General features: G+C 37.9%; 1 protein-coding gene across 1 annotated transcript; it reads left to right on the top strand.

The window, feature by feature from the left end:
• On the top strand, positions 1–15,790 carry LOC127661244 (ADP-ribosylation factor 4-like). Its single transcript, XM_052151869.1, has 6 exons — positions 1–185; positions 7,562–7,642; positions 7,930–8,039; positions 11,945–12,016; positions 12,168–12,293; positions 14,525–15,790. Exons 1-6 carry the CDS (start codon positions 119–121, stop codon positions 14,609–14,611), a joined length of 543 nt encoding a protein of 180 aa, XP_052007829.1. The 5' UTR covers positions 1–118; the 3' UTR covers positions 14,612–15,790.
• The last annotated feature ends 1,644 nt before the right edge of the window (positions 15,791–17,434 follow it).

Raw genomic sequence — 17,434 nt, 5'->3', positions numbered from 1 at the left:
GGCGTTGCGCAAGCGCAGAATCGTTACTGTTTCCTGACACTCCGACGAATATCACACCGACACAAACTTTAAACCCTTTTAGTAATTGCGCATTTTTAGGTGATTTTACTGCTTCATCATGGGACTGACCATCTCGTCGATTTTCAGCAGGCTGTTCGGAAAGAAACAGATGAGAATTCTCATGGGTGAGTGATTGCCGAATCTCATGCTTTCACAACACTCCCATTTCATTAGAAACGAATTAATGACCCGCTTTCTATTGAAGCATTTTTTTCAATTGTAGACACAGAATACAATCAAGTGAGCATTTCCCTCAAGCTCTGAATGAATGAAGTTGTGTAATGTATGAATTAATGAATGTACGACATTTTAATTTAAAGTTGATATTCTAGGAAACTATACAATATAATTTGGTATCATATATTCTAGTATAGTGTAGCATTGTAGCATATAGCTTCATGCCTTTTTACATTATAATCCAATAAAATGGTCCATATATTTTAGTACAGTGTAATTAAGTAGGATGGCATTTCCTAGTTCATTTTATACTATTACACAATATAATTAGTGGTGCTTGCAAAGCATCACTATTGTAATCTCACATACTTATTTTTATTTTTCTTCTTTTTATTATTATTCTATCTCCGTACAAAACTTCGGCACCTAACTCGTCCCGCACCGTTTGGCGTAGACCCACAAATGAGGTGTCAAATCGAACGGCCTATTGAGGACACGTGTGCTATGACTTTTATAAGCGATCGGGGGTACGGTATTTGCCCCAGGGGCAAAAAAGCGGCCGAAAAATCCCATAGACTTAACATTGTGACAAACTTTGAGGCGTCACAGCTCCGAGCGAGGATTTCACAGAAACGTGTGATTTGCCACATTTGAAGAGGCTGGCAGGCTCTGTAAGAGCATACCTCAATATGGGGTAAAAGTTGCACCCCTGGGGGGGCAGGAGCTGCCCAAAAATGCCCCAATTGACTTATAATGGTGTAGGACGGCCCATGACATGAAAAGGCATAGGGATTTGTATTGAACATAGCTCTGGATCACAGTGTCATACAGACGAGGGGGTGGGCTCATTTTACTCAGACGACCAATCAGTCTCTCAGGATCATTGTGAAGCTATCAAGCCACGCCCTAGCAACCATTAAGAGCACCTTAGCAACAAGTCCCATAGACTTCTATTGAAACAGATCAAAGGGATATCTCCGGATAGAAGTGTCATAGAAACACAAGGGTGGTCTCGTTTGACTCGGGACAGCAAACAGCCAATCATGCATCAAATCAACACTTTCTAGCCCCTCCCTAGCAACCATTGTCGAGCACCTTAACAACCAAAATCCATAGAGGGATATGTTCCATTCTGAATGTCACAGAGGCATGGGAGTTGGTTTATATCATTCATACTGACAAGCAGCCTTTGGAGATTCATCATTGGCAGCTGCCAAGCCACTCCCTAGCAACTAAACAGAGTACCCTAGCAACCGTTTAGCAGTAACTATATCTCTGCACCACAAAATCAGAGAGACTTCTGGGTTGATTTATTTCAATCAGGATGGCAAGGAGACTTGATTAGTATCACTATGGTAACTGCCTAGCAACCACATGGGGTTACCCTAGCAACCGAGTAACAAATCACATATCTCTGCATCAGAACAACGTAGAGACTTCCGGGTTGACTTATTTCAATCAGGATGGAAAGGACACTTCATTAGTATCACTATGGTAACTGCCTAGCAACCAGATGGGCTTACCCTAGCAACCGAGTAACAAATCACATATCTCTGCATCACAAAAACATAGAGACTTCCGGGTTGACTTATTTCAATCAGGATGGCAAGGACACTTCATTAGTATCACTATGGTAACTGCCTAGCAACCAGATGAGCTTACCCTAGCAACCGAGTGACAAATCACATATCTCTGCATCAGAAAAACGTAGAGACTTCCGGGTTGACTTATTTCAATCAGGATGGCAAGGACACTTGATTAGTATCACTATGGTATCTGCCTAGCAACCACATGGGCTTACCCTAGCAACCGAGTAACAAATCACATATCTCTGCATCACAAAAACATAGAGACATCCGGGTTGACTTATTTCAATCAGGATGGCAAGGACACTTGATAAGTATCACTATGTTAACTGCCTAGCAACCAGATGGGGTTACCCTAGCAACCGAGAAACAAATCACATATCTCGGCACCAGAAAAGAGTACAGACTTCCGGGTTGATTTATTTCAATCAGGATGGCAAGGACACTTGATTACTATCACTATGGTAACTGCCTAGCAACCAGATGGGGTTACCCTAGCAACCGAGAAACAAATCACATATCTCGGCACCAGAAAAGAGTACAGACTTCCGGGTTGATTTATTTCAATCAGGATGGCAAGGACACTTGATTACTATCACTATGTTAACTGCCTAGCAACCAGATGGGGTTACCCTAGCAACCGAGAAACAAATCACATATCTCGGCACCAGAAAAGAGTACAGACTTCCGGGTTGATTTATTTCAATCAGGATGGCAAGGACACTTGATTACTATCACTATGGTAACTGCCTAGCAACCAGATGGGGTTACCCTAGCAACCGAGAAACAAATCACATATCTCGGCACCAGAAAAGAGTACAGACTTCCGGGTTGATTTATTTCACTCAGCATCGCAAGGACACTTGATTACTATCACTATGGTAACTGCCTAGCAACCAGATGGGGTTACCCTAGCAACCGAGTAACAAATCACATATCTCTGCACCACAAAATAGTACTGACTTCCGGGTTGATTTATTTCACTCAGGATCGCAAGGACACTTGATTACTATCACTATGGTAACTGCCTAGCAACCAGATGGGGTTACCCTAGCAACCGAGAAACAAATCACATATCTCGGCACCAGAAAAGAGTACAGACTTCCGGGTTGATTTATTTCACTCAGCATCGCAAGGACACTTGATTACTATCACTATGGTAACTGCCTAGCAACCAGATGGGGTTACCCTAGCAACCGAGAAACAAATCACATATCTCGGCACCAGAAAACAGTACAGACTTCTGGGTTGATTTATTTCAACCAGGATGGCAAGGACACTTCATTAGTATCAATATGGTAACTGCCTAGCAACCAGATGGGGTTACCCTAGCAACCGAGTAACAAATCACATATCTCTGCACCAGAAAACACTACAGACTTCGGGTTGACTTATTTCACTCAGGATGGAAAGGAGCCATGTATTGTATTACCTTGGTAACTGCATAGCAACCACATGGGCTTATCCTAGCAACCGAGTAAAAAATCACATATTTCTGCACCAGAAAATCGTACAGACTTCTGGGCTGATTTATTTATGACCATAATTTTTTTTCTTTTCCAGTTACAACATGCTGTTTGACGAGTTTTGCCACGGCAAGCACCACTCACATTTTCTTCAGGAAATGTACCCATCTAGTTTAGATTTTATTATAGTGTAGGATAGATTTTAGAATTGTATAGTATACATTTCTATTATAGAATTATAGTTTATGCTCTAGGTTAAAAACTAGATGGTGAAAATGAATATTATACAGCATATATTTACTATATTAGTTTAGTATAGTGCAGGTTTCTATCCTAGTACAGATTAGTGTCAATTTGTATAACATTAAAATACGGTTTAAATTCTAGTGTAGGCCTACTATAGAATAACTTCATTAGAGGTCGACAGATAGTGGATTTTCCCGATACCAATAAATTAGGTGGTGGAAAAGGCCGATAACTGATTAATCGATAGTTTTAAAAGCAATTTATAGAATGTAAAATTAAAAAAAAAATAACAGGCACAGACATGGACGCAACAAGAGCCCAAAATGAACCGAAATGAACCGATATCCCATAACCAATATCCAATTAAAAACCAGAAATACTGAGATTAATCTATAAAAAGCCTGGAAAGTACTTATTTATTTTGGGAATATTATTTTTAAACGACTCTTTTACAATGCTTTTTATTAAAGTATTTATCAAATTAAGCATTTTTAAGTCTATATATTCACCATATGAAGGATTTTCCCTTATTTTAGATACTGTATATGTTTCCGTGTAGTCAAATTTTTCTTTGCGTGCCCTCACTTCGATTTAGAACACTTGACTAGTCTAATCAAAATAACACAATTATGCATTGAAGTGATGTTAAAAATAAGGATGAATTTTGTCTATGATGAAAGATTAAGACCCACGAGGTGTCAGTAATCATTTTATTTCACCTCTAGTGATTGCTGTTATACTGTAGAAACAAGTCGTTCTAACTGTAGAATCCTCCGGGGGAGAAACTTGGAGGAATAATAATAATAAAAACTATCTCCAGCAGGGTCTGGGTAGCTCAGGGAGTATTGACGCTGAGTATCACCCCTCGAATCACGAATTCAAATCCAGGGTGTGCTGAGTGACTCCAGCCAGGTCTCCTAAGCAACCAAATTGGCCTGGTTGCAAGGGAGGGTAGAGTCACATGGGGTAACCTCCTCGTGGTGGTGATTAGTGGTTGTCGCTCTCAATGGGGCGTGTGGTGAGTTGTGTGTGGATCGTGGAGAGTAGCATGAGCCTCCACATGCTGTGAGTCTCTGCGGTGTCATGCACAACGAGTCACATGATAAGATGCGCAGATTGACGGTCTCAGAAGCTGAGGCAACTGTGACTTGTTCTCCACCACCTGGATTGAGGCGAGTAACCACACCACCACGAGGTCCTACCAAGTAGTGGGAATTGGCCATTCCAAATTGGGGGGAAAAAGAGAGGATAAAAAGTAAATAAATAAAAACTATCTCCAGCTATCGGTTTAGCAGATAACCGATAGTTCCAAAAAGCAACTATAGGTGCTGATTAATCGGTAAAAATGATATATCGGTCTACCTCTACATTACAATTCTAGTTTTCAACTATTAAGCATATTTTACTAGACTCTCCTGCTTTTAAAGCCACCTTTTGCTGCAATAACTGCTTTAAGTCTTTTGGGGCACATATGTACCAGCTTTGCACACAGTGACAAAGTGTTTTTGGAGCAAATTCTTCTCGGCAGATTTGCTCCAGGTTGTTCCGGTTGGTTGGTTGATGCTTGTGGACTGCAGTTTTCAAATAGTCCCACAGATTCTCAATAGGACTGAGATCATGACTTCGACTGGGCCACTGTAGGACATTGATCTTTTTGTTGTTGAGCCACTCCAATGTTGCTTTCGCCTTGTGCTTGGGATCATCATCATGCTGAAAGGTGAATTTCCTCCAAAGCTTGAGTTATTTTAGCGGGCTGAAGTAGGTTCTCTTGCCAGGGCTCCAAACTGCGACTAAAATGGTCGCATTTGCGACCAAATATATTTATTTGCGAGTGAAATTTCTGTCAAGGTCGCCATTGGCGACAATACAAATTTACTCCCTTTGATTGTAAAATTTGCATCCTACGTGCATGTTTTATAACCAGTAGCCTATCGCTTCATTTGTTTTGTTAACGTCATGAAATGAGATGCTTTGTGTGAACGTCACTGAGTGAAAGCGCCAAAATATGAACGGGTAAAGCGAATGTCACCTTTCCGCGCCAGAAAAAAAAAAAAAATTGACACACTGCTGAAATGGTATCAAGACATCTTGCTGAAAAATGGATGTGACATCACTGCTGTACAGGCAGAATGGAGATTGTTGAAAACCCTTGTTAAAGGACAGTTTTCAGATAAATCCTATTGCAGCTTGTGGGAAGTCCTACTAACAAAAGAGCCCTACTGCACAGATTTCCAGAATGTTTTGCATCTAGTTGAGATAATGCTTGTCCTACCAATTTCGGCTGCTCAGTGTGAACGTGGCTTTTCAGCTCAAAACAGGATAAAATCTAAAGTACGCAATTCACTCCATGTGTCAACCTTGGAAGATTTGATCAGGATCAGCACTGAAGGCCCATCACTTGAACAGTTTGATCCTGAACCATGTGTCAAACGCTGGCTTTCTGCAAAAAGAAGAGGAGACGGCCAAACTACACTCAGTGGCCAAGTGATATGGACATAATCATGGTCAGTGGCAGTGACACTGGCTCAGATTCTGCGTAAAAAATTTCATTTGACTGTATATAGTTCATAAGTTGGAAGTGACATTCAGTTCCCAAATAAGCTTCAGTTCCCAGAACATTCACAAGATGAAAATGCTGAAACTGTAAGAAGAGGAGAGACATGCATACAACAGGGTGAATAAAAGTGCATTGTTATGTGGCTCTTAAAAAAATTATTTTTTTAGTTTTTTTTCCCCCTATAGGAGCCAATGGCTCCTTAATTGATTTTTTTGTTTGGAGCCCTGCTTGCAGTATTTCTCTATATTTTGCTCCCTTCAGTTCTAACAAGATGCCCATTCCCTGCTGATGAGAAGCATCCCCACAGCATGATGCTGCCACCACCATACTTCACTGTAGGGATGGTGTGTCTTGAGGCATAGGAAGTGTTAGGTTTGGCCAAAAAAGCTCATCTGACCCCAAAACCTTCTCCCACATCGCAGCTGGGTCACTCGCATGCTTTCTGGCAAACTCCAGATGTGCTTTCAGATGGTACTTTTTGAGTAACGGCTTCTTTCTTGCCACCCTCCCATACAGGTCAGCGTTATGCAGTGCTCTTGATATGGTTGACTGGTGCACCATTAATTCACTCTCAGCCACTGAACTCTGGAGCTCCTTCAAAGTGATTGTTGGCCTCTCTGCAGCTTCTCTCACATGTCTCCTTTTTGTTAGAGCACTGAGTTTTGAGGGACGGCCTTTTCTTGGCAGTGCCTGGGTTGTGTGGTGCAGCTTCCACTTCCTGATTATTGTACCCTGTATTATTTTGTACCCTTTCCCTAATCTATGCATTTTTATTACTTTATCTCCAACTTCTGTGGAATGCTCTTTGGCCTTCATTTTCCTTCAGATTCACAGCCTGACCAATGATCCTTCAACAATGGGTATTTTATCTAGAAAATGTGATTGCAACTTTAATGATTGACAGGTGGATGCCAATGGTAAAATAATTGTGTCCTCGTTAGGGCAATTTCTTTCATCGGTGTAACCTGGCAGCATCCACAGCACAGGGGTTGAATACTTATGCAAGCAATATATAACATTTATTTATTTATTTTTTTGATTTCCCAACATAAAACCAATGTCACCTAACAATAATTGATTTTGAGTTCCAGTGTTTTAAAATACAATATCAAACAGAATTAAATCATTGCACCATTTGTAATTCAGTAATATGAGATAATTGGTCAGGGGTCTGAATACTTTGGCAAGGCACTCTATATAACATAATAAATACATTATGAATATACTTTTGGCTGTAGCACATATTCTAGTTTAGTATAGTGCACGTTTCTATTCAAGTATACTATTGTGTTATTTATTTGCTTGCACATTATTTGCATAATTTAAGTTTTAGTGTACTTGTAGTTCATTTTCTTGGCTATTCAAAGGCATGAACTATTCAGAGTTTTAAAGAGAGGTGAATAATTGTATCCATATTCTCTAAATGCGTAGACACCTCAGTTTAATCATGTGTATTTGCTGTTTTACAGTGGGACTGGATGCTGCGGGTAAAACCACTATATTGTACAAACTGAAACTTGGAGAAATTGTGACCACCATTCCTACCATAGGTGAGAAGATGGTTCTGTGTTAAATACGATGTCATATCACTGTTTTTTCAATGTTTGACTTAATGCAGACATTGAAAACTTAGCATGACTGCAGTTTTACGCAGTCGTGCTAAGTTTGAGGTCATTGCCTTGTATAACACATCACATGAGTATCTCATACTCCACCGGGGAGAAATTTCTAGAAGTGGCACTTTGGTCACCATCTGTTATGCGTCAACATCCACTGTTTGCCATCATCCGTGTGGTCTTCATGATTGCCTGATGGTTACAGTATTTCTATTGTTCAGGTTTTAATGTAGAGACCGTTGAATACAAGAACATCTGCTTCACCGTGTGGGATGTCGGCGGCCAGGACAAGATTCGTCCTCTCTGGAGACACTATTTTCAGAACACCCAGGTAGGATTTTGATGTGTATTTGTGTGAAGTAATATTATTTCACTACATGCTTGCTTTGGAAACAACACTGAGAACTACGGAGCCCCTAAGAGGACAGGGTGAGATTTATCTTTTTTGTTTTTAGTAAAGGTACCATGGTTTTACTACAGTAACCATATTTTAACCTTGATATTTGTAGTAAAACCATAGAAAATGAAAACTATGGTAATAAAAATCATAATTTTGTGGTTATTATGGTTTTATTACAAATATTTATATTAATACCATAGTAATCACTAGAATTACCATGGTTAATCTATAGTAAAACCAAACTATATGTATACAATATGCAGTATTTAAACCATGTTTTCCACCCAAAAACAGAACATGGTTAGCTTGCAAATGGTAAATGGTCTGGACTTATATAGCGCCTTTTTAACCTTAGAGGTTACCAAAGCGCTTTACACTGTGTCCCATTCACCCATTCTCACACACACACTCACACTCACACACCAATAGCGGTAGAGCTGCCATGCAAGGCGCTAGCCTGCCAATGGGAGAAACTTGGGGTTCAGTGCCCAAGGACACTTCGGCATGTGGAGTCACGTGGGCCGGGAATCGAACCGCCAACCCTGTGATTAGAGGCCGACCCACTCTACCACCTGAGCCACAGCCGTCCAACACTCATAGTTACTGCAGTATTACTATAGGAAAATGATTTCCGCCAAAAACTATGGTTACTACAGTCTACAATATTACTATAGTATTAGTATATTAAAACCATTATAACCACAACACTATGATTTTTATTTCCATAGTTTTTGTTTTCTTGTATTAACACAATGGCTTCACTACGAATATCATAGTTAAAATATGGTTACTGTAGTAAAACCATGATAAATGTATTGTGAGGGAACTTCCCGCCCTGTCCTCCAAGAGGCTCCGTAGAGTTCTGATGCGACAGCTAAAAGTAATAAATCTCGATAGTGGTGCGCCAGTGTGTCTTGCGTCTCTCTTCGCTATTTCTGTTGAGTTGAGCTGCACGCAACAACAGCGATATACAATTAAGCAATATCGTGAATATGATGATCATTGAAGGTCCCTTTTGGGGGTTTTTGGCCACATTTCCTAAAGAGTGACTCATTTCAATGATTCCTTAAATGATCACAACATCAAAATCTCAGTATTGTCATATGTGATTATTAAACTGCTAAATAATTCAATAAATACATGGTCTGTGTGAACAGGTGAAGTGCTGTTCTGTGTCCTCGACCGGTGGATCATGATGTGTAATTGCTATTTTACAAAACAAGTATAATATAATCCTCAAAATATTAATATTACAATATGAATGCATTGATATTGCCATGGCAATAAGATCTGTATTTATTTAATTCAGAGAATAATGCTTTCATATTGCTGACGTGGTATTGTTCTGCTGATTTATTCAAACGTTTTATTTTAAATGAAAAGAAGAAAACATTGAAAGTGCTTGAGTAGAGTGATAACTGGGCACAAATGTTGCGATGGTGCAAACGCAGGGGAGGTTTCTTTCGGGTGCGAGAGAGGAGCGGAATATCTCACCTGGCCAATGTAATGGCAGTCACACTATACGGCTAAGATGCTTAATTTCAGACACTGCCAGAACTTCGGAGGCTGAAGATCATCGCAAAGGCTGTTAATCGGCCGTCTGTGAACATGTCACACTGAACGTTGTAAGATTGACGAGAGAAATCCTTTAGGATTCCAGCAGTTTGTCTCAGACGGCAGAATCGTGGCCAAAATCGTACAGTGTGCACCCGCCTTTAGTTTGAACTCAGGTGAGCCATTGAATCAGCCGTCAGTGAATTAACTAGACATTTCAGTCCCCTGTGTATTTTGGGCTGGTTTATAATGAAAAGTCCCATTATTTTAGCTTTTAAGGACATTAATATTGCCCCATAATTTAAAAATATTATATATATATATATATATATATATATATATATATATATATATATATTATATAATATTTTAATCGAATTAATTACTTGGTGTCCCGATTAATTAATCGCATATACAAATATTTGCTGAGAAAGCCCCTCATATAACAATAATTCAATATATAATGATGAAATAGTGATACATAGTTATCTTTAAATATAAAAAAATTGTTGTGGGAGGGCGGGGTTGGGTCGTGATTATACACATCCGGTCCCTTATCAGGCTAATAAAGCCTCCGAGAGGGATAAAGGCCGTCTGCGGGAGAGAGAGATAGTTTACAGACATGTCCGTCATGTGTTTGTCTTTTAAGTTTCTCATTAAAAATATTATTTATATTGTCAAGCCGGTTCTCGCTGCCTCCTTTCCATTGAAATCCCTTTACACTGGTGCCTAAACCCGGGAAGGTCAGTTGGTGAGCTCACCGGCCACCCCAAAAGCGCCATTGCACCCGCTGTGGTTGATCGAGATCCCCTTCGACAGAATTGGAATGGATCTCGTCGAGCCATTAGAAAAGACACACATTATGGACATGTCCGTAAACGATCTCTGTCTCCCGCACAATCCTCCGCAGTCGGCCTTTATCCCTCTCGGAGGCTTGATTAGCCTGATAAGGGACTGGGTGTGTATAATCACAACCCGGCCCCGCCCTCCGCTCTGCCACGTGTGTGTGTGTGTGTGTGTGTGTGTGTGTGTGTGTGTGTGTGTGTGTGTGTGTGTGTGTGTGTGTGTGTGTGTGTGTGTGTGTGTGTGTGTGTGTGTGTGTGTGTGTGTATATCAGTTGGAGATTTATTATGAGGGCTTGTTTAAGGACCCGTCAATTTACACCTGCATCAGACATGCTTGTGTTGTGTCATAAACATAAAATGTTTAGGTTACTGTGTCAAGTTAAATATAGTTTAATACTCTAATACTCAAGTGTTTTGAATGCAAGAACGTAACGCAAGTTTGTGTTGTTCTGCTGAAGTGTTTTCTTCACTGTATAAACTGCGAGATGGTCACACAGCTGAAGTTTCACTTACTGCCCTCTGGAGTAAACGGGTGGTACTACAAGCTTGCATTTCTCAGGAATCTTCCTTATTACAGTCCGGGGGCATTGCAATTAAATTTTTTTTGTACAATTAATCGCACCGAATTAGCGCGTTAAATCGACAGCCCTAATATAAATATATACACACACACACACACACACACATATACACATATATATATATATATTTATTTGTAATTTTTTTTTTTTTATATATGTAAAAAAAAAAAAAATATATATATATTTATATTTGTTATCAGCTGTCTTCGACTTTCTATCATGCATCCGATCAACCATCTAAATCGAGCAATTCTGTAATTTGGCTCCTAAATGTTTTAGTTTAGGAGCCACTGGCTCTATAGTCATTTTCTTTTGTCTGTGCAGCACAATGACTAAATAAGAACAGGTTACTCCATGCATTTTGTTTAAAACATTTGTTCTTTTTAATTTGACACTGGGTCGTATAGATATGCAGCGACGCTGCACGAGATACTGTGAAAACAGCACAGCGCAACAGTCAAAGACATCCGTCCAGAACGCACTTGTATAGAAAAACAATAGAAAAATAGCACAGACACATGCAAATACACGTTCTTTCAAAAACTGATCCGATCCGAACCTGAAACCAGTCGGTTTGTTGGGTCCCGTCAGTCTCAAGTCAGGTAGCAGACCACTAGAAGAGAGTACTTTAACATCAATACTTTTTAACATTTAAAAACTACATGCATCACTTTTAAAGAGAAGTGAATATCTAGTCATATATATATATATATATATATATATATATAATGTGTGTCTATTTCTTGCATTCATACTAACTAAATAAAGACGGCTGCTCTTTCCGTGTATGTCCAGTGCAAATATTCTAGTCTGTGCATAGACTGATGTCTCTTTCTATTTACTCCTTTATCTTCAGGGTTTGATCTTTGTGGTGGACAGTAATGACAGAGAGAGAGTGGCAGAGTCTGCAGAGGAGCTTGCTAAAATGGTAAGCACTTGTAAGTTGTTATTCAGATTTCGTGGTCTCCTCGAACACTAGCAATGTCAATTGTGGAAGCAATTTTATGTTTTAAAATGATATTGTTTGCATAATGTGGTTAAGTTACCTCATCAGTATCTTCCTGTGTGTGTATCTGCAGTTACAGGAAGATGAACTGAAGGACGCCGTGTTGCTGGTTTTCGCTAACAAACAGGATCTGCCTAACGCCATGGCTGTCAGTGAGCTCACAGACAAACTGGGTCTGCAGAGTCTACGCAGCAGAATGGTACACGCACACTTGCATTCATACATGATTCCTGTAGGGATGGGAATCATAAGGAAATTTACTCATTCTGATTCCAGCTCCTGTTCCTTTAATGATTACAGTAACAGTTCTCTAACATAGGGGTGGGTAAAAATATCGATTTCCCGATCTTCAAAATATCTCTATAGATTCTTAAATCCCAAGATCGATATTTTACTCAGTGTGCAACCCTCTACCACAATGAGAGGAAATCACTCGTATTCGCAACTAAATGTTACGCTATGCGACTAAAAATGTATATATTTTGCAACTGGCTGATAATTGTTTATATTTCACTCACCTTGGTCTGTTGTGCTGTTAAATAATCGTCTGATCACGGTTATTTGCGCAAATGATTATTGTGCACTTCACATTTTAATGCCCAAATAAGGACATTTTAATTGAATATACCATATAAATGCCAACAACGGGGCATATGTGTGTCATTCAGTTGAACTCAGAGCGTCATTGAGCCGCACCGCGAATGTCAACCAGATCAGGTCCTGTCCGTGAAGTGTTTTTAGGCACCCTAATGGGTGCCCCATCAGCAGAGGCTCGTGTTAAACTCCCACGAAAATATAAACAAACAAATTTAAACTTTGATAGTGAACGCAAAGCGCTCCTGCACTTCCTGGTCATAACAGGTTCATATACGCAGTGTTCATGACACAGCGCACGCTCTATTTCTGATTTGCTTCATGAGGAATGAGGGATTGTGGGTTTAATCAACGAGGATAAAAATTATGTTGAAAAAGATGAAATTGGGACAGAAAAAATATTTTACTACTGCATAATATATAATCAAATAATACTATATAACATAAATATAATTAAAAAAAGATATTATAAATTATTTTTAAATAATATAATATATAGATATTTTAAAAGAGTACCAAAAGCAACCGTGTAAATGTAAAATTTACCAAAACTAAAGTTGAGCAAAAAGAGAGACGTATGTATTTAAAATGTTATTTTTCATGTCATTCGTATGTTTATAAAGCCTTAAAGGGAAATAATATATCCCTATTTTCTATTTGTTCTGTGTAGCCTAATGTGTGTCCAAGGACAATCCACGTAAACCATTTGTCATTGAATAATGTCTCTTTTAATACCCTTTCTGTTGCTTACAGTCAGTTGTTGATCAAAAACAATAAACAATAAACATTTAATTCTTATCAGGCATAGCACAGGTGAGATAAAGCCATTCGAGTCTCTCTCATTAACATGTGCTCTTTTAAAAAAAAAAAAAATATTATCCCATGTTCTCCCCAATGTGGAATGCCCAATTCCCACTACTTTGTAGGTCCCGTGGTGGCATGGTTACTCACCTCAATTTGGTGGCGGAGGACAAGTCTCAGTTGCCTCCGCTTCTGAGACAGTCAATCCGCTTCTTATCATGTGGCTCACTGTGCATGACACCGCGGAGACTCCCAGCATGTGGAGGCTCATTCTACTCTCCACGCACAACTCGCCACACGCCCCATTGAGAACGAGAACCGCTAATCTCGCCCACGAGGTGACTATACTTTCCCTAGCAACCGGGCCAATTTGGTTGCTTAGGAGACTTGGCTGGAGTCACTCAGCACGCCCTGGATTTGAACTCACGACTCCAGGGGTGATAGTCAGCGTCAATACTGGCTGAGATACCCAGACCCCCTAACATGCGCTCATTACAGAAATGCCGGGTTTTCTTAAAGAGACAGTACCGGTTTTTAGATCGTGTTCAACAAATCAATGTAAATACTTGTAAATAGTACAGATTATGCAATTAAACAATAAACATGTAACAAAATATAATATATGCAATATAATATCATATTTATTGATTAAATACATTGATTTGTCCATTTTTATAAAGCTAAAATGTAACCAAAATGATGACAAATGAACAATATATATAATTACATTTTAATATTTTCATTTTGTACCTAGTTAGAAGGTCCCCTGTATAATGAATAGATTTAGCTGGAGCAAATTTCTTTTGAATGTCAGTAAAAGGGAGGTTATAACTAGAATATACCAACATGAATCAAACCGAGAGCTCGTGAATAGGAATAAAATAGAAAAATCGGTATCAATACCCCACCCTGCCCTTACTTGACCTAATTTTGTGCTCAGCACAAATTACTATACATTATGTTTTATGTACAACAACTGGCTCATAAGTGTCATTTTTATGTTTGAATAAATGTCGCTCTGTCTTTTCTCCACAGTGGTACGTTCAAGCAACTTGCGCTACACAAGGCACTGGACTCTATGAAGGACTGGACTGGTTATCAAACGAGCTCTCCAAACACTAGTGCGCCTGTTGACGGGAGAAACGGTGTGTTTGAACCAATGGGAAGGCTAGAGACTCCTCATAAAATTTTTAAGTGTATAACACGACTGGAAGCTGGGAAGGAACCATCAAACCCTCAGCGCCCGTCTTAGCTTTCCTTTTTTATTTTTGTTTTGTACAGTGCATTCGTATGCCCAAGATTATCTTTTGTTTTTCCATTTCAGAAGCGCAACTTCTTTTGTTTCTAAGGACCTTTCTTCACTACGACTCTTTCAGTTTCTTAGAATGGCCTCTGGAGACCCTGATCAGTGTACCGGGTTTCTGGTTTTGTTTATAGTATCCTTACAGTTTGATTGGTTTTAATATCCATTTGAGATCTTCAGTTAAAGATTGAGTTAAACACTCAAAACTGGATTTATAATGTAGAGGTCATTCATTGAAACAAAGTCATGCCTACTCCATCAGTTTGTATAGAGATGCAGAATTTGAAGTTACTAAGCTAAAATGGTTTGGAGCTCCTATGATTCTTTGACTGTGCATGAATCTTCTAGAATTTAATTCAGTCTGGATCTTGTTTGAAGTTCATCAAAAGGTTAATGATAATCATAGAAGTCCATTGATGTTTTGTGGCAAATGTTGAAATGTTTAAAGGGAACGTGATGTTCTTAAGCCACAATATTGCAATTCAAACATGTTTTATATTTGTCATGCCATGGGAAAATGAGTTTTTGCTCAGGTGTGTTGCTTGAGCTTATCGTTGAGATTATTTGTGACTGAATCAGACTCCTGAATGCTGATTTAATGTACTGATGAATTCCAGGTCTGGTCTGAAATGGTTTGATTTCTTAAACTGATGTGTAACAGATACAGTCTATTTTACCCTAATTATCATGTCAAATCTGTTGGTGTATAATAACATATTGTTTAGAATTAAACATAATCGTGAATTTATTGTGTTCATGGTGAACACTTATTGGAAATTAAGTAATTCCTGAAAGCCTGCTCGTAATGTGAATTGTTAAATTAATGCATATATTTAGCTATATTGTTATTTATCTCGGCACGTCAAAATCTGCCTTTTTTCCTCAATAATGTTCATTAACGCTTGTTAAAAACTTTCGATTTATTACTAAAAACGTAAGTATATTTTTATCGATTGTTTCCTTCCGATCAAACACTGTTTAAACACCAAAAAAAATATATTATTATTTTTAAGATTCACATTTCAATTTCAACACAAATAAAATGAAGTAATCCCTAAATATTTATATATATATACACACTTTTAAATATCTACAGGGTAATCGAATGTTACATGAATCCTAATACCTAAAAAAACAGACCATTTCAGTTCATTTGATTTTGTATTAATACATTTTAACACCATATTTGCAAAATAAATAAATAAATAAATAAAAAAAAAAAAAAAGCCTTAAATGTTGTTTATGATTTACAAATTTCAATTGCAGAATTTCAATGAAACTGAGCAATCCGTAAATATTATACATGCTATGAATTAAGAATTTTTAAAGATCTGTAGGTTAATACAAATTTTCATAAATCCTGATAACAAAAAAAATTTACCATTTCAGTTCATTTGATTTTGTATTAAAGGAATATTCACATTTATGCATTTTGCAGATGCTTTTCATCCAAAGTTATTCCGGGTTCAATACAAGTTAAGCTAAATTGACAGCAATTGTGGCATCATTGTGATGACCACAAAACATTTATTTTTTTTGTAAAAACAAGTGTTACAGTGAGACACTTACAATGGAAGTCATTGGGGCCAATTTTTGGAGGGTTTTAAGGCAGAAATGTGAAGCTTATAATTTTATAGAAGCACTTACATTAATTATTCTGTATTATTTGAGCTGTAAAGTTGTTTAAATCGTCATTTTTACAGTCATTTTAGTCACTTTACACAGAGGTTAGTAATCAATTTTATCTCACTAAAATCATGTTTACACACATAATGTTTATGTATTGTGTCTATGCTTTTGTTTACAGATTGGCCTCATAGACGTCCATTGTAAGTGCTTCACTGTAACCCAGAAATTAGTTTCTGTGGTAATCAACATTATGCCACAAACACTATAGATTGAGTTTAACTTGTATTGAACCCAGAATATTCCTTTAACGATTTAAATGTGTATACTTTAATACCATACTTGTGCTCAAAAAATATTTAAGCCTATTTTTATTTTTAAGACTTACACAATTCAGTTGTATAATTTGAAATGAGTAATCCTTAAATGTTATACATATGAATTAGGAATTTTAAATGAATAAAGAACTACAGGTTGTTAAAATGTTTCATATAAATCCTAATAACTAAAATGGACCGTTTGTAGTTTGTGATTTGTATTCATAATTTTTTTTTAAATGTAAACTTTTACACCATAACATAAGGGTTTTTGTAAAATATATTCATTAAACTACACACATTTAAAATAAGTACAATTTAATGTAATTTTCCATCAAAGTGGATTGTTAAAAAAAAACAAAAAAAAACATGCTAAAGGAATCTCAAAATGACAGAAAATGGCAAGAACTAAGAGTGGAGGAGGACGAGTGGGTGACCGAGAGAGTCAGGGTTCACACTCTTTTCAAGGCACAATTTTATGCACCCAACAAGTGTAATATTAAAGAATATTTACGACATTTTGATAAAAATGAATGTTTGGATGCACAATTATTGTGGGTTTAATTTGATTAATTGTGCATCCAAACATTTATTTTTTGTCAAAATATGTCGTATTCCATGACATTCTGCATTTTACAGCTAATGTCATTTTTATGTGTAGATTCCATGATTCAGTCCGTGTTTTCGGCATACTACAGC

Source organism: Xyrauchen texanus, chromosome 21 (genome assembly GCF_025860055.1).
Source record: "Xyrauchen texanus isolate HMW12.3.18 chromosome 21, RBS_HiC_50CHRs, whole genome shotgun sequence".
Lineage (NCBI taxonomy): Eukaryota > Metazoa > Chordata > Actinopteri > Cypriniformes > Catostomidae > Xyrauchen > Xyrauchen texanus.
The sequence above is the reverse complement of the archived record's forward strand: the minus strand, read 5'-3'. Positions and strand labels throughout refer to the sequence as shown.